The sequence below is a fragment of the Phoxinus phoxinus genome, assembly GCF_949152265.1.
Source record: "Phoxinus phoxinus genome assembly, chromosome: 22".
Taxonomy (NCBI): Eukaryota; Metazoa; Chordata; class Actinopteri; order Cypriniformes; family Leuciscidae; genus Phoxinus; species Phoxinus phoxinus.
Window position 1 is genome coordinate 3,721,999 of NC_136897.1, and position 18,936 is coordinate 3,740,934.

The 18,936-nt window shown below is 38.7% G+C and overlaps 1 protein-coding gene and 1 pseudogene across 4 annotated transcripts in view; one reads left to right on the forward strand and one right to left on the reverse strand.

Moving 5' to 3' along the window:
• dgkab (diacylglycerol kinase, alpha b) overlaps positions 1-18,502 on the forward strand; it is a 26,956-nt gene extending 8,454 nt beyond the window's left edge. Inside the window, exons 10-25 of one of the 3 annotated variants that reach the window (XM_079598338.1) lie at positions 2,461-2,549; positions 2,682-2,792; positions 6,643-6,732; positions 6,863-6,946; positions 7,069-7,142; positions 7,795-7,869; positions 7,944-8,029; positions 8,254-8,343; positions 11,229-11,389; positions 12,667-12,731; positions 12,833-12,923; positions 13,903-14,077; positions 15,527-15,647; positions 17,626-17,686; positions 17,931-18,043; positions 18,334-18,502. In XM_079598338.1, the coding sequence (XP_079454464.1) occupies positions 2,461-2,549; positions 2,682-2,792; positions 6,643-6,732; positions 6,863-6,946; positions 7,069-7,142; positions 7,795-7,869; positions 7,944-8,029; positions 8,254-8,343; positions 11,229-11,389; positions 12,667-12,731; positions 12,833-12,923; positions 13,903-14,077; positions 15,527-15,647; positions 17,626-17,686; positions 17,931-18,005 (1,448 nt within the window). In that variant the 3' untranslated portion in view covers positions 18,006-18,043; positions 18,334-18,502. Of the gene's footprint in view, positions 1-2,460; positions 2,550-2,681; positions 2,793-6,642; positions 6,733-6,862; positions 6,947-7,068; positions 7,143-7,794; positions 7,870-7,943; positions 8,030-8,253; positions 8,344-11,228; positions 11,390-12,666; positions 12,732-12,832; positions 12,924-13,902; positions 14,078-14,410; positions 14,722-15,526; positions 15,648-17,625; positions 17,687-17,930 lie in introns of those variants that run through there. The other 2 variants (XM_079598337.1, XM_079598339.1) reach the window with 2 other exon arrangements.
• Positions 2,934-6,196, reverse strand: LOC306991029 (annotated as a pseudogene). The gene is made up of 6 exons: positions 6,189-6,196; positions 5,537-5,625; positions 5,037-5,097; positions 4,684-4,744; positions 4,128-4,199; positions 2,934-2,938 (listed from the first exon to the last, which is right to left on the reverse strand). The product of its transcript is annotated as an uncharacterized misc_RNA (transcript).
• Positions 18,503-18,936: the final 434 nt, after the last annotated feature.

Sequence of the window (18,936 nt, forward strand, 5' to 3'; positions counted from 1 at the left end):
TAATAATCTTTGTCACACTGCATTTTGTCACATTTTAAAGTACATTTTAAATCATTGTTTTAATATTTTGTCGATTTTTTTTTTAATACTGTTATTCAGTATTACATTTTAAATTAACATATTTTAAATGTACTAAACTGCAACTTCATTAAAAATGTGTGAATTAAAAAAATTAAATAGATGACATTCAAGTTAAATTATGACATCCGTGTATATTTTAGTCAACCACAAATGCTTGTCAGTAAATTCAGCAGTAAATTTTAATTTCTTAATTTCCATATCTCAAAGACAATAGAAGACCTGTCATACATCAGTTGTCCTACTTGTCCTACTTAAGTTGGTCAAAAAACACTTTCAAGTTCAACTAAATGAATTTAAAATGTAAGGTAACAATTTAAACTAAACTACGTTTTTATTTAATTCCAAATAACATGCAATTAAATGTCCATTACATTCGGGTCATGTTTAAGTATATTATGTCTTTAAGGACGCTGTACTTCTTTTTCCTATGGGTACTCTAAATCAGGGGCTTTCAAAGTGAGGGGCCGCAGCAAGTTGGAAGGAAAATTTTTTTTTTTTGTATATTATTATGAGAATTGTTATGAAATAGCATTATAATAATTTGTTGCATAGCGTAACCTATCTGAACATTATACTTTTAATGCTAATCTTTTAGAGATTAGGCGACCGGCCAATCAGTCTGTCATGCCGATTTTATGCCGGTCAAATGCACTCGGGCGCTGCATAATTAACATCACGCAACATCAGCATCACACGTGCACACGGAACACACATGTAGGAACACATTTTTGATGGACAAAATAAATATGATTTCACACAAAAAGTGCCTAAAATGCACATTATTTGCATGTCTAGTGTGTTTTAACAAGTACTGGAGTATGTCAGAAAAGAAAATGAAGACTCTATATATCATGAAATTTACCCATTTAAACTTGTTTTTATTACAGTTTTTTACGATCGCTATGATAGTTTTTTCAATATATTTAACAATTTTCCTAAACTCTTAACGCACCAACACACCTAAAATACACAATTGGCAAAACGGTTAATTTCATGCTCAAAATCACACATTGTAAACTAAACTCCAAAAATAATTTTCAAAATACAATAATACACTAACACAATACACTATATCTAACAAAACACTGCAAACATGTTTCAAAATCATATAATTATTCAAAACACTAACACATGTTCTCTTCCAACAGGAACATTTAGTCAATCATAACACAATGAAAAAAAGAACAGTAACATCAGCTGAAATTACAGAAACTGCATTATGTTATGTGTCAGGTCTGCTAATAGACAGTATATTGTATTGATCATATATTGTGTTTTGCACTGTAGCTTCTTTTGAAGCCTCTCTACATATTTGTTTTGTTGGGTTTAGTAAATGCATGCATTTTGTTTCTTTTGCTGCAGAAATTCAATACAAAAAATGAATGACCATCTCAGAGTAGCTTTATGTACAGTTTATGAAAAAAAAAAAAAAGACAGACAGAAAAAGACAAAAACGTTATTTGCTAAAGGACATTACTGCAAGATATACCTCTCCATTTTCTTTCTTTCTTTCTTTCTTTCTTTCTTTCTTTCTTTCTTTCTTTCTTTCTTTCTTTCTTTCTTTCTTTCTTTCTTTCTTTGTGTTGCTCTATATTGTTCCTTTTCCACACAAGATCAGCCCAAAGAGTCCTCTTTTATAACATATGGTCATGCGATTGAAAGAACCTCAACACCTGAGTGTGCTTCCTAGATGGGAATCAGCTGTAATTTATATATTTGCATAACTTCAATACGCTGTTTCTCAGTAGCAATGGAATAAAATACAGGGAATATTTTTGTTTCAATTCACAATATGAACAGCTGTTCACTTTGACTTTATCCTATATAAGTTATGTTTAGAACATGATGTTATCTGCTCTGACATACAGTGTGAAAGCATTTGTAAATTTGGCAGTAAAATTACATTGTTTTGGTATTGGTTGAGCTTGTGTGTAAAAGAAGTTCAAGCATTTTAAATTTGTGTTAACTGTATGCATTTTGTGTCAAAGCGACAAGAAATGCGGAATCGGCTAAAATCTGTATCGGCCTAGAAAAATTTAATCGGTGCATCTCTATAATCTTTCTGATTGGCTGGTATCAAACACCATCACATAATCTGATGTTCACAGATGTTTTATTTATTTATTTCTACATTTGTCGATGGGTTCAATAACACATCCTGCAAAGGGGGGGCCTTGGCCAGAACCTCGTGGTATTTAGGGGGCCTTGTCATGGAAAAATTTGGGAACCCCTGCTCTAAATAACACTGAATATGTACAGCCTTAAATATTCAGAATATGTTCACCCTGATTTCTAGCGTCTTTGTAAATGCCCTTGCCTGTGGCTATGTTGTAATGTAATGACATTGTCAGTTTCCCCTCTTCTTTCATTGATTTCTAGTTTGCAAGTACACCGTCCACAGCAGCTGTGCCAACAAAAACCACACACCATGCGTCAGGACCTTTGTCAGGTCCAAAACAGAGATAGGGGTGAGAGATGATTAATTTACCATTGATTTACCATTACATTGTGTTCTGCTTAAACTTGCTATTAATTATGTGTTAAATTGAGTTAACTCAAGTTAATGCTTGGCCTGAATGGCTGTTTTCCCCCTTCGCCAGTGTTCAGTTCATGACTGGATCAGTGCTGACTGTGAGTCCAACAAATGTGAGATTTGCCACAAAAAGATCAAGATACTCACTGGAAAGAGCTGTGCATGGTGTCACCGCATGGTGAGCGCTGACTTCTTTATCCACATACATTTACATTTAATTGTTTAGCAGGTCTTTTATCCAAAGCGACTTACAATACAAGCAATCAAACCAACAATAGGGCAACAATATGCATTATGCAAGTGTTGTGACAAGTCCCAGTTAGTCTAGCACAGTACAATTATCATTATTAATAATAATATATACAATAATACGAACATGTCACAATATTTCTAATTTTAATTATTGATACTCAGAATAAAGGGGCGGGGCCTGGTTGAGTTAGTAGTGTGTTAAACTGGTGGTTATGGTAAGGGGCGGGACATTGCCCAAACACGCTCGAAACACTCAACCAATCACAACACACTGCCCCAGTCGACCAATCAGAGCACAGTGTGCTTTTCAAAAGGAGGGGCTTCATAGAGACAGGAACTAAACAGAGCGTCCACATGAGGGCGCTCACAGGACGAGTGCAGAATGGGGCTATACCCCTCAAAATCCACTTTTCTCAGGATATAATTTTTTGTCTAGTAATTTGAATGTTGTACTCGAAAGGAGATGCAAAAAATTACACATTGAGTCACTTATTTGCTTTAAAAAGTTTAAAAAAAATAGTTTAAATTAAAAAAAGTTTTAAAATGTCAATGACGTCATACACATCCTACGAGCAGAGATACTGCTTTACGGCAATCCTTCAGTCACTTTGGTGCTTTCGCGCTCTGCACTTTCTTTTCTCTCGAGGCATCAACAACACAGCGGACACAGGTAAACACACAACACAGCGGACACAGGTAAACACACAACACAGCGGACACAGGTAAACACACAACACAGCTGACACAGGTAAACACTACACAGCGGACACAGGTAAACACACAACACAGATAAACACACAACACAGCGGACACAGGTAAACACACAACACAGCGGACACAGGTAAACACACAACACAGCTGACACAGGTAAACACTACACAGCGGACACAGGTAAACACACAACACAGATAAACACACAACACAGCGGACACAGGTAAACACACAACACAGATAAACGCACAACACAGCGGACACAGGTAAACACACAACACAGCGGACACAGGTAAACACACAACACAGCGGACACAGGTAAACACACAACACAGCTGACACAGGTAAACAAACAACACAGCGGACACAGGTAAACACACAACACAGCGGACACAGGTAAACACACAACACAGCAGACACGGGTAAACACACAACACAGCGGACACAGGTAAACACACAACACAGCGGACACAGGTAAACACACAACACAGCGGACACAGGTAAACACACAACACAGCGGACACAGGTAAACACACAACACAGCGGACACAGGTAAACACACAACACAGCAGGACACAGGTAAACACACAACACAGCGGACACAGGTAAACACACAACACAGCAGACACAGGTAAACACACAACACAGCGGACACAGGTAAACACACAACACAGCGGACACAGGTGAACACACAACACATCAGACACAGGTAAACAGACAACACAGCGAACACAGGTAAACACACAACACAGCGGACACAGGTAAACGCACAACACAGCGGACACAGGTAAACACAACACAGCGGACACAGGTAAACACACAACACAGCGGACACAGGTAAACACACAACACAGCGGACACAGGTAAACACACAACACAGCGGACACAGGTAAACACACAACACAGCGGACACAGGTAAACACACAACACAGCGGACACAGGTAAACACACAACACAGCGGACACAGGTAAACGCACAACACAGCGGACACAGGTAAACACACAACACAGCTGACACAGGTAAACACACAACACAGCGGACACAGGTGAACACACAACACATCGGACACAGGTAAACAGACAACACAGCGGACACAGGTAAACACACAACACAGCAGGACACAGGTAAACACACAACACAGCTGACACAGGTAAACACACAACACAGCTGACACAGGTAAACACACAACACAGCGGACACAGGTGAACACACAACACATCGGACACAGGTGAACACACAACACAGCAGGACACAGGTAAACACACAACACAGCTGACACAGGTGAACACACAACACATCGGACACAGGTGAACACACAACACAGCGGACACAGGTAAACACACAACACAGCGGACACAGGTAAACACACAACACAGCGGACACAGGTAAACACACAACACAGCGGACACAGGTAAACACACAACACAGCGGACACAGGTGAACACACAACACATCAGACACAGGTAAACACACAACACAGCTGACACAGGTAAACACACAACACAGCGGACACAGGTGAACACACAACACATCGGACACAGGTGAACACACAACACAGCGGACACAGGTGAACACACAACACATCAGACACAGGTAAACAGACAACACAGCGGACACAGGTGAACACACAACACAGCGGACACAGGTGAACACACAACACATCAGACACAGGTAAACACACAACACAGCGGACACAGGTAAACACACAACACAGCGGACACAGGTAAACACACAACACAGCGGACACAGGTAAACACACAACACAGCGGACACAGGTAAACACACAACACAGCGGACACAGGTAAACACACAACACAGCGGACACAGGTAAACACAACACAGCGGACACAGGTAAACACACAACACAGCGGACACAGGTAAACACAACACAGCGGACACAGGTAAACACACAACACAGCGGACACAGGTAAACACACAACACAGCGGACACAGGTAAACACACAACACAGCGGACACAGGTAAACACACAACACAGCGGACACAGGTAAACACACAACACAGCGGACACAGGTAAACACACAACACAGCTGACACAGGTAAACACACAACACAGCTGACACAGGTGAACACACAACACAGCGGACACAGGTGAACACACAACACATCGGACACAGGTAAACAGACAACACAGCGGACACAGGTAAACACACAACACAGCGGACAGAGGTAAACACACAACACAGCGGACACAGGTAAACACACAACACAGCGGACACAGGTAAACACACAACACAGCCGACACAGGTAAACACACAACACAGCGGACACAGGTAAACACACAACACAGCGGACACAGGTAAACACACAACACAGCGGACACAGGTAAACACACAACACAGCGGACACAGGTAAACACACAACACAGCGGACACAGGTAAACACACAACACAGCGGACACAGGTAAACATACGTGCTAGAAGAGTTTCTGCTAGAAGACATTCTGGTCCTGCTTCGGATGCCATGATGCCATCAAGCGGTATCTCTGGTCGTAATCAGTCATTCACTGACCAATCAGCGTTCATTAGCAGAATGCTAGCGTGTTGTGGGCAACAACAACTCAACGTGTAAGAAATCGAGAGGACATAAGTACTCGTTCATTCAACTTTCGACCTATAACCCATGTTGAACTTGCAAAACCTACAATCAAATCTGAGATTTCTCAACGGCAATCGGGTGAAAGAGACACATTTAGCCGTCTAGCTCCATAGACTCTTATTCATTTTGCACTCGGGCGATCGCCCCCAGTGGAACTCTGGTGGAACTACAACCAGAATTCGGTACAATAAGACTTAATAGGGAGTGGGCAGGCTCTCCGTAGACGGGCTCTGGCGTTACTGACAGACTGGGAAGAGAGGAGCCGCAACAATTGGAGAATATGAGAAAAATCATGAAAACCTGTTCTAGTAGAGACCAAAACAACATCAAGACTTTGAAAAAGGGCATAATATGACTTATTTAATTTATTTAGCTGGATGTTTTATTTAGACAGATCTGTTCCTGTATATGCTAATGTTTTCCATCTTTGCTGCTGCTGATGAACGTAGCGCCACAGTGAGTGTGTTCCTCTGGGCCCGTCGCACTGTGACTGTGAGCGACTACAGCATCACATCCTTCCACCGTGGGCCATATGTGCTGTAAGCAAGAGCTAGAACTATACAAAAACACTATTTAGTGTTGTTGCTATATAAGGCACTTTGGCTAGATTTATTATAGCATTTTATATACAATAAGTATAACTTTTGTTTCTCTCATTATCAATTATAGATGGATCAAACAGACTCTATTTCGGGGAGCAGTCTGGGAGAAAAATACCTGGTAAACATGAACTCAGATGGACACTTTTTGCAGGTAAGCAATTCTACATTTAAACCAATATTGACTCCACATATTGTAATTAAATATGTTTGTGATACAGAATGTTTGATTAAATGTATGTATGTGCTTTCTCTATAACTCATATCTTTATGAAGATATTTCCTGTGAAGGACACACTCCCTCTCTTGGTGTTTGTAAATCCAAAGAGTGGCGGAAAACAAGGAAAGAGGTTATATTCTGATTTTAATGTAAAATATTATGCATCTATTATGCTGTATCGGATTTTCAGATTTGCATAATGCCAGTCTATGTTCTTCGTTGGCTGCCGTGAACAACGTCTACTTTGTCCCTCAAACACTGTAGTTTATCTGAGACTGGAAGAGTTTGGTTCGTGTTGTTCATGTGGAGAAGACGCTGTGATTGATACGGTAAAACCAGCACTATCGTTACTGTTCGTATCACTGAGTATCAAGAGCTGAGGAAGATTCAGATATGGTAATGAGCTAATAACATGGTCGACCAATCACAACAGACTGGGTAATCTGACCAATCAGAGCAGAGCAGCTCTCAGAAAGGCGGGGTTTAGAGAAACTGAATCCTTGATCAAACCGTTTCAGACACTGAGAGAAAAGAGCTGACTCTGCGGTGGATATTATAAGAAAATTAAAGTGTTTTTTTTTTTTACCTTTGATGCATGTCAACCTATTGTAGGAGACTCTAGCATAGCATTGTAATATGACTTTTTGAAGAACTATTTGTTAAAACAATTACTGCTGGCTGTTTTGTCTCCTAAAATGGTTGACCAAAACACTTTTTTTTACATTTACCTAATAAGCACATTTAAAATGACTTGCTTAATGACATTATCTGGTTTGTTGCAGGGTGTTGAGAAAGTTTCAGTACCTCCTGAACCCACGACAGGTTTACAGTCTTGACAATGGAGGACCAAATCCAGGGTACGTTTTTATAAACAGAGCAGACTAACACACCATTACAAAGCCACAAATGTGTGTGTGTCTATTCGTTTCAGGCTCCAGCTCTTTCAAAATCTTCATAAATACAGAATCCTGGTCTGTGGAGGAGACGGCACTGTCGGCTGGATTTTAGATGCTATTGGTGAGAAACATAAACTCGTGCACAAATCCAAAGATTTGTCATAGTATGCACACAATTTTATTTAATCACATAGTATTTTGTTACTCAGTTGTTTTCCCAGCTGTTTTTATTGTAATGTATTAAGAATATAGTGTCACTCTCCAGCCATTGAATTTAAGAAGACACATAAATACATAATGCAATCAAAATTACACTGTCTAGTTACTATGTATTTTTTCCCTCAGATAAAGCTGATATGGTGATTCGCCCTCCAGTTGCAGTTCTTCCTCTGGGAACTGGGAATGATCTGGCTCGGTGTCTGCACTGGGGAGGAGGTGTGTCTCCATGACGACTGCATCATTCAGTAGAGATATTTACACTCGCTCACTTCACGCTGCTGATGGATGATGTATGTACAGGAGATGAAGGCAGTTTAACGTTACTGTGAGCGAGTTGCTCATTCATCATATGCTCTGATATGTTGACATCACATGACAACCTCAGGGCTCTCAAGTCTCACGCATTGGGCGTGAGACACACGCATTTCAACCCCTGCACACACTCACACGCCACACCTTGTGTTTCTCACGCTGAGGAGTGAGGGATAATTTGTCCCGCTATACAATTAATGGACGAGGCGCAGGCAAACGGAGGGAAGTTCTCTGCCGAGTTCATAGCATCTATCTCGAGTTATACAGAGTTAAATGTCAGCTTCCAGCCAATCAGAAATTAGAATGTGTTGTTTCCGGGTAAATTACGTGTTCCCGCTCCAAGCACGTTCGTTACTAGGCAACACGCGCAGTCGCGCACATACGGAGTGGAAGTTGGAAGAGGTATGAATCTGATGACTGCGGTTTGCGGTAGGAACCTCTTTATTTAAAACATTTTTTTTTATGATTCCTGGACGAAATCTCTTGCCTGTGATCAAAGACAGTGAGCGCTGATGTTGAGGACTATAGCCAAATTCATGCAAAATTATTTTTGATGCAGTCAAAACTCTCCAACTGCTTAATTTAAAGTGGTCATCGGATGCAAAATTCACTTTTATATGGTGTTTGCATATAAATGTGTCTTTGCAGTGTGTGGACACAAACACCATACAATGAAAAAATCCACTCACTTTTTTTTAATCCTCAAAAAGCCAAAAAGTTGTTGCTCATTATCATTTAAAGAGACATGCACCGAAACGAGTCGCTGTGAACAGAGCTGTTTTTGAGGAGGAAAAAGGGTGTTTTACACAACCATTGAGGAATTTTAACCAAAGTAACTTATGTTACAAACTTTACATGAAGAACCCTAAGAATTATACCAATTTGTGGAAAATGGGCATCCGATGACCCCTTTAAAGGTGACCGTTTGAGCAGATTTGGCAGACTGTCTACGATTGCCAAAATGGTTTTAATTTGCATTTGTGCTGGTCAATTAGGAACAATTGGCAAAATTGAACTGCTAGCAAAAATTTAAGCGAATTTGGTGGGGCCGCTGATGCAAATTTGGGTGGCTCCTCCCCTAACAGATCTCACTCCAAACTTTTGATAAAACTTGAGAGCCCTGCAACCTGTCATGCAATTAACTTGAGTTCTTACTAATAATAATGACAATAATAACACGGTTATATTTAATAGCTAATTTTAGCCAGTGCTATGTGCATACAAATATATGTAAAAAACAGTCAAACCAAACAATATAACAAGAAACACTACACTATATATAAACTACAGACAAAAGAGAGCCTAAAGCCTTGTTTATACTTTGGCCTGGCTAAATGTTACTGCTTGTTTCAGAACATTTAGAGAACATTCAAAAGTCATATTCCCATAATATTTGCAGAATGACAAAGTTGAGAACGTTCAGATATCTAAGAAAACTTTTTAAATCATTAAAAAAAACTGATTGTTTTGAACATTAAGAGAACATTCAGAAATAACGTTTTAATAACTTAATGGGAACATTTGCAGAACGTTCTTAGAATATATTTTTGTTAGCTGGGAACAAGTATAACATTTAAAAAAACAGATAAACGTCCAAAAAAAAAAAAAAAACATTCCATGAAAAAAATATAAATGTTTCTGTGCTAATATTTTGAGAACATTATTAAAGACAAGATAACTTCTATTAAAGGGGAACTGTCGCCAAAATTGAACCTAGGCTCTTTTTGTTCATCTACCCGAGTCAAACTTTCGTGTAAAAGCATAATTATAATGGAATCGCCACTTTTAAGATTGACCGTATTTTCGTTTTAGGTCAAAATGTCTTTTGAATGGGAGTGCATGGGGCACGTATATGATAGCATCAAAATCGCTATTTTTAAAACACTAATGCGGCTCGACACAACATGAAACTGTGCTGGAAGTGTCACCAGCGGCTCTACACATGAACTCCAGCATTGACTACAGTGTTTGTGTGCACAAAGTTTACTAAAAAGAAAGATTTTGTACGACTCACTTTATCTAACTTTAACACAGTTAGTGTTTCCGGTGGCTGGAATTTTGTCAGTCAAAAGTAGTCGATCTCCGAATGCAACGTAACATGAGGAGAGTAAAGATGGAAAGCTCCTAAAGCTTAGTTCCATATAAATTACAAGTGTCGAAGTTATCATGCTTTTCATTGGAATTACAAGTTCATGACATTTCCTCATATGGAGTCAGTTCATTACGCTGCATTCGGAGATCGTCTACTTTTGACTGAAAAAAATTCCAGCCACCGGAAACACTAACTGATAAAGTGAGTCGTACAAAACCATTCTTTAGTGTTTTAAAAATATTGATTTTGATGCTATCATATACGTGCCCCATGCACTCCCATTCAAAAGGCATTTTGAGCTAAAACGGAAATACGGTCAATCTTAAAAGTGGCGTTTCCATTCTAATTATGCTTTTACACGAATGTTTGACTCTGGTAGATTAACAAAAAGAGCCTAGGTTGCAATTTGGCGACAGTTACCCTTTAATGTTACTGGAAGAAAGTTTGTTCATAACTTGCCAGAGCGTGGACAAAGTTTTGAGAACGTTCCCTGTTAGCCGGGATAGTGACGAACAGATCGCCATATTCAATCCACAAGACCGTTTGAGAGCAAGGGTGAAGATAAAATGCTCATACAAGCGGTCACTGAGGTCGGCACAAATGAGTGTTTGAAACGGTTCGGCTTTGAATCGTCTGCCTGAAGCTAGGAGCCTGTATTCAAGGCATGTGGTGTTCTTTTGTGTGTTGGATTAAACAGGATATGAAGGCAGTGATCTGACAGAAATCCTTAAGCAGATTGAGGAGAGCACATTAGTGCTGATGGATCGCTGGAGTTTGCGAGTCATTCAAGCTGATGTGGCGGACGAGGGCGACCCAGTGCCCAATGACATCATCAACAACTATTTCTCCATCGGTGTGGTGAGCGCCAAGAGTCTGGACTAGGGGTGTCACAATATATCGTGTCACAATATATATCGTAATACAAAAATGCAACTATATGTATCGTGGATAGTGACAATCTGTATTGTTCACCCAAAATAAATATTACTGCGTGAGAAAAAATTCAAGTTTTTGAGTCAGTACTACATTAAACTACTATATAAAGTTGAATATTATGTATAATAATGCGATGTGGGAATATTAGGGGTCCTGATAATGCCAATTGTCTCATGTTACCTGTAAAACGTGGCCGACATTATTTTAAATATGTAGTCAGTGACCGAGTGCAAGCATATTCGTCTAAAATAATTCTGTATTTTCAGCTTCTGAATCATGAATATTGTTATTCTGGTGTCTCTATTGTCCTGCATTGGGTTTCCAGGACTAAGTCCAAACCTATTAATTTACACCCACAATGTAAAATAAAATGTAGCATTTTAATTTTAAAGGAGAACTCCCTTCAATTTTAACATTGAGCTCAATTTTTAGTAGATGTGAAAGATATGAATAAAAATGATGTTAATTCAACAAGCGCACATACCTGTATTTAGTTCCTGTTTTCGGTCGAAGTCCAAAGTAGTCGATTGTCGAGTTCACGCGTATAGGTTTAGTTACCTATGATCACGCGCGTGAACTCGACAATCGACTACTTTGGACTTCGACCGAAAACAGGAACTAAATACAGGTATGTGCGCTTGTTGAATTAACATCATTTTTATTCATATCTTTCACATCTACTGCAGTCAGATTCACCGTGTTCACTCTGAAGGAATCACTCAACATGGCTGGGCACTTGTATGACACATCAAGGATGATAAGAGAAATAAAAGCAGGTTTAAAATTAGACCCCATTCAAGTCAATAGGGTGCAAATTTTAAAAAGAGGATAACACAGTGTAGGCAACACCGATTTTTGTCGTTGTTCTCTGTATTGACAGCACTCCAAATTTACAAAAAATTGAAGTCAATGTTAAAATTGACCGGAGTTCTCCTTTAACCTTTTACCATGTGTCTTGGAGTGTCGCAATAATATCGCATTGTGAGTTCAGTATCGCGATATATATCAAATCGTGACATGAGGGTATCGTCACACCCCTAGTCTGGACTGAACGTTTTATTTTCCTCTTGACAAATGGTGCAGCTGTGAAGACAGATTTCAAATCACTCGGCTCTTTGAATGATGCATGTGTATTTCTGTAATTGGCAGCTATATTGTATTTGTGTCAGTAATTTTCCAGCGTGATGTTCCCTCAACAGGACGCATCTATAGCTCACCAGTTTCATGTGATGAGAGAGAAGGATCCACAGAAGTTCAACAGCAGGTCAGGATCTGAAATGTGTGCAGTCACTACGTTGTGCTGTGTTTTTTAAACCGTTTATTACTTGGTTCAGTTCTACATTTTTCTATGTTATGCCCTGAAAGAGCCAGAAATAAGCTGTGGTATTTTCAACTCGCAACATCTGAGACCGTTTCAGCTTCCTGCAGGAACCTCAAGGAATGTCTCAGCATCGAGGTAAATGTTGTGGGAAATCCTCTAGCTAATTTAGTGTTCCGGGTCAAAAATGACCCGTCTTTTAAATTGCTTGTAAATCTCTCATTATGCTATATTATCACCAAATACTGGATTCAATCTTTTATCAACTTGTTTTCTTTCAATTAAGTAGCCTTGTTTATCTGAGCTCGTGTTTGAGTGAAAAAGGTCACTCAAAAATGTGTTCACCAAATACATTTTGCCTACGATCAGTCAGCTCGAAATACAAAACTTGCTAATTGAAAGAAAACAAGCTGATGAAAACTGAATCCAATATTTGGCAATAAAATAGCATAATTAGATATATATATATATAAAAAAAAAGATTGCTGGTCATTTAAAAAAGGTTGAGAAAAAACAAACAACCAAAAAAATTATAAATGATCAAAATATTTTGGGAAGTTGTTAGACCATCTGTGAGCAAAGTCAGTCAGTATTAGTCAAATGCAATTACATTAACTAGCATTTTCGGGAAAAAGAATATCCTCTCCGTGTCTATTTTATATTTGAGCTAGTTGCACTTTTTTGTCCAGTAAATAGGCACATATCATAGTCTACAAAAAGCTATTAAATGTTTTCAGCATTATTGCCAATGAAAAACAAGCTGGTTTAACACCCCTTTTTTTTGCAGGACTTGTTTTCACACAATATGGGGTATTTTTCTGTTTCAGTGAACCTCCCATCAAATGACATATTAGAGCTTATTTAAATTTTTTTCTTTTTCTAAACTAATACAGCTAAAACAATTCTGAAAAACAGAATGATTCACAAAACAACATGTAAATTAGGCATTTTATTCAAATTATTCTGGTCTACAAGGATAGTAATTAATGAATTGTAGAAAGGTACGACTTTAAACAACTGTGACAATCCTGGCATGTATGCATAAATACTCAGTTTAATATATCTCGCTGCCACTGAGGCGTTTCAAAATGAGTTTGATAAATCTCTGTCCCTGTAGTGTTGTGGCGTTCCTGTCGACCTGAGCAGACTCTCATTGGAGGGTGTTGCTGTCCTGAACATTCCCAGCATGCACGGCGGTTCAAACTTGTGGGGAGAATCAAAGAGTGTTGAGAAGCTAAAGAAGTGGCAAGAGGTCACTGTTGATCCTGATGCTCTTGAGATGTGCTCACAGGGTAAGCACATGCTTATTACAATAAAAAAAAGATACAAAATCACTTTCAAATCACTTAAAGTGCCCCTATTATGCTATTTTAAAGATTCATAATTTTGTTTAAGAGTCTCTTACAATAATTCTACATGCGAAAAACAGTTTAAATTTCTCATGATATCCACCGCAGCGTCAGCTCTTTTCTCTCAGTGTCTGAAACGGGTCGATCAGGGATTCAGTTTCTCTAAACCCCGCCTCTCTGAGAGCTGCTCTGCTCTGATTGGTCAGATAACTCAGTCTGCTGTGATTGGTCGACCGTGTCAGAAACCAAACACTCATCATCATATCTGAATTTCAGCTCCGGATCTTCCTCAGCTCTTGATACTCAGTGATACGAACAGTAACGATGGCGTCGGTTTTACCGTATCAATCTCATCAAAGTGGATTTGCTTTGTCAGCAGAAAACAGCGTCTTCTCCACATGAACAACACGAACCAAACTCTTCCAGTCTCAGATAAACTACTGTGTTTGAGGGTCAAAGTAGACGTTGTTCACGGCAGCCAATGAAGAACATAGACTGGCATTATGCAAATCTGTTACAAACCTACGCAGATTCATCAGGAAGTGAGACTGGAGTTACTGACGACTCGATTCAGTTCAGAATCACTTCTGTCTTTCAGGAGACAACAACTTTATTTATCAGCACTTTCATCTTTGAAAATGTTCAGAAACGGCTCTATTACACACTCCATTACACACACACTTTGTAATAAACAAAAAAGCATAAAAGGGGCACTTTAACAGATTATTTTCTTAGTACCTAAATATTTGTATTCTTTGACAAATTTACCATTATTAGACTGTATACATAAATTATATAGATGTTTTTATGCTTACATGTATCCATTTGTCAGTCATTTTTTATTAAAAATCAATGTAGCTGAATATGCTGGTATAAGTAGGAAAAGTTGTTCAAATATCTAGGTTATTTATGTTGACAGTACTACAGGTCTTAATATTATTTCTTGTCAAATGATTTCTTAATTTTTCCATATATTTTATAAAATTTTCACAATTTAAATCAACTGTTTTACGGGACAAAGAACGTATACATCAACATTTCAATATACAACATTCCCAAATGAAACAAAACATTCAAAAATTAAATCATCAGGAATGTTATTCTATCGAAAGTTCTTTCTATAAGACTGGTTGTGAAATAAATGAACTAATGTGACTTGAACTGAAAAGGAAAGGCGTTTCAAAGCAAGTTATTACATTTTCGAGTAAGAATAAACAGAAAAACATTTTTCTTGGAAATAACATGAACCAATCAGTTCATATTTAAGATTAGGAATGTGTATTAATAAAGTCAATAAAATATTTCATGGTTGTGTTTGTCGATGATGCCCTTCTTGGCAAAATCATCAGTTTTGACATCGTCTTCCACACTAAATGCTGTTTATGCTTGTAGACATGAATGATAAACTCCTAGAGGTTGTTGGGTTGGAGAGTGTGGTGGAAATGGGTCAGATTTACACAGGCCTGAAGAGTAAAGCACACCGCCTGGTTCAGGCTGCTCACGTCACTATCAGGTGAGGAACCAGATCATATTTCATAAGGGGCCCTAGCATACACCCGGCGCAATGCTAGATTCAGCCCGACGCAGTTATCATTTTCACGTCCTGCGCCACGTTGATTAAATAGCAAATGCACTTCCGCCCATTTGTGCGCCCATGGGCTGCTGGTCTGAAAACGAGGTGTGTGTTCAGGCACGCGTTGCTATTTTGAGGCAACAGAAATAAGACTTCGTCATTGACCAACTGAAACCTGGTCTAAAGTCAATGGCGCAAATAAAAAAAATGGCGCAAATTTTAATTTAGTTATTTAAAGAGCGCGTTAGTAATGTGCACCTATAGGCGGGTCCACAACGTGCGCACACTCTGCTTATTACACACACAGGGACACACAGCAGCACACAAACATGTCAAATATTTAAAATAAAAGGATTACAATGTAAAATATTATTATTGTGTACATAAAGATATGGAGGAATCCGGCTTGCCCCGCAGATGGTCTGCATGCGCACTTTTACCTCGTGCACGAGCAGATCCGTTTGCGCTCTGGAGACGCGTTCTGATTTAACTTTATTGTCCTTAAATGCCATTCTTCATGTAGACAGCAGTATACATACACATATAGCAACACAACACACACACACAACAACAATGTGACAGAACAACAGAAGCGTTCAGTCTTTCCACTATCAAATTCCGTCATGTAAATAATGACTCTGCCATGGCGCGAGTGCAACTGGCATTTAAAGGGAATGGGAGATGAGACTCTGATTGGTTTAAAGCATGTAAATCCCCAAACACACCCATTACTAATTAAAGGGGTCATGACATGTTTTTTTTTTATTTTTTTATTATGTTCCCTTAGATGCAATTATAGTATTACTATAGTTTTTTTTACATTTTTTTTTAAAAATGTAGTGATTAATGACCTTTTCCCACCCTGTTTCTCATCCTCTGATTCAAACAGTCTGTTCTGGGGGTGTTTCCCCTTTAAGAGTTCAGTGTTAACGCCCACTGTTATGATTGGCTAACGTCAGTGCCTACATCAATTATTAACGCCCCCAGCCAGAACATTTGCGGATTCTGCGTATTTAAAAAGTAGTTTAAAGTTTTAAATACATTACTTACAGTTTACGTCGTCGTTGTTGAGCCCAGAATAGTCGGCACGGACTTATCTTTGAGCAACAGTTTTCTGGCAAAGCCAGCATCATTTTGGGATTTGTTCTCAAAACAGTCATCCTTCAAATGTATAGAACAAACGCTTAAACTAACACTGCCGTGACTGGGACGTCCGCAAAAGATAAAGTGCATCCATTTTTCCCTGACGACTGGATCTTTCGCAGCGTATTCAAAGATGTTGTTTGTCCACAGCCAGGAACAGCACATCTGCGGCATCGTAATTTCCCTGTACACAGACCCACTCGCTGTCCGTCGACTGAACACTTGTGAGGCGCGCAGCGCGACAACGATACGAAATGAGCGTAGTTGTTTTGCGCTTAAAGCGTAGTTGTCTTGTGCTGGAGGCGGTCATTATGCAAACGCTGGTACGTCACTTCGTACCGTGACGTCACTTCGTACCATGGATCCAGAACGAGCTGTATTTAGAGCTTGATTAAATAAATGATTCGTTTATAATGGGGAGGACGTCTTAAGCTATGAAACTTGCAGGACGTTTTAATGGTACAAAGACCTCTTATATACCAAAAGATCAAGGCAAATTTGGTTTCTCATGTCATGACCCCTTTAAGAGAATAGGGACAACCCTGCTTTTAGACCACATTTTCCCCATCGGTACACTAGCAAAAGTGGATTCGGACACACCCTCAGTGAACTTGCGCCCTGCGCTTTAGACCATGCACTTAGATTGTTAAAATAGGGCCCTAAATGTGTTTTACCAGATACTGAACATTTTACCACCCGTTTGAATAAGCAAGTGAAACTGAAATAAACCAGTTCAAGTTATATGAATATTATTAACAACATATCTTTCCCGTAGAACGTATAAAACTCTGCCCATGCAGATTGATGGAGAGCCGTGGATGCAGCCTCCATGTACGGTAAGTGTGTGTGCTCCTCAGATGACTATAAAGATACATGATGATCTGTCAAGGCTATCAAGGTTCATATAGAGTCGGTGTTAGTTTGTTTACGGCCATTTCTCATTCATTGAATGGTTTCATTATGCATCAGTTGTTTGATGGTATGGATGTTGCTGCCATTTAACAGCATAACATTATTTATATTGTTATATTATTTATATGTGCTTCCTAAATAACATCAATATTTTCTGTCTGTCTGTAGATTCACATCACACACAAAAATCAGGCTAATATGTTGATGGCTCCTGATAAAACACTGGGATGCTTCCTCAAGTGAAACCGAAGCTTGAAGATCATATCACTGAAGATAAAAATGTGAATATTTTAGAGCATTATACTATAATATTTATATATTGAAAAAAATTATTCCCTTCATTACTATAGGCTTGTGTTCAGCTTTAGTGCTAATTTGGTTGGCACATTAATTATGTATTTTCCGTTAGTTAAGAATACTAAGTATATTACAGAAATAATGCTAGTGTATATCTTTCAAAATGGGATTTTGTGATTGATTTTGGTAATGCTTCACAACAAGGCTGTATTATGCAAGCAACGATTTCCTATCATGCTTTTTTTTCTTTTCTTTTTCTTGGGCTTTTTTACAGGCTTCGTGTATTGTTCTCTTCTAAAATGTTTGATTTTGAAACTCTGGTGTCATGTTTTTAGGTGAGTAAGTTACAGTATGTGTGAACATTTCCAAACTCTGACTGTATTGTCTCTCTATGGGTTATGTGATGTAAAATACACGTCTGCATTAAAGTAAAAACAGATGGAAACACATCTTTCAGGTGGAATTAAATAACATATTCATAAATTCAAATTTATTTTATTGTGATCCATGAGTGTGAACACTTGTGCAGTGTAAGCAATGATGTATACATCAAATGTAAGTTTTGAAGTTAGCAAGAGAAGGGCATAAAGTTGGCTATAGCCGTGACCGTGGCACTGCCACAGTACTTTTTAGGTTTTTAGACAGTCATGATGTAATGTAGCCATTCAGTTTTGAGTCGTTTGCACAATTTCACCACTGGATATCAGTAAAGCTGCACAGAAACCTCAACACGAGAACATCATTTCAAATCTGACCTGTTCTGTCCAACTCTCTTTTTTCCACCCAGTCGCTTTTGGTATTTAGTCTTCAAATTCATCAAGTTATGAAGGTTCTGTTACATAATTAATTTGAAAAAAAAAAAATCAATATTTACATT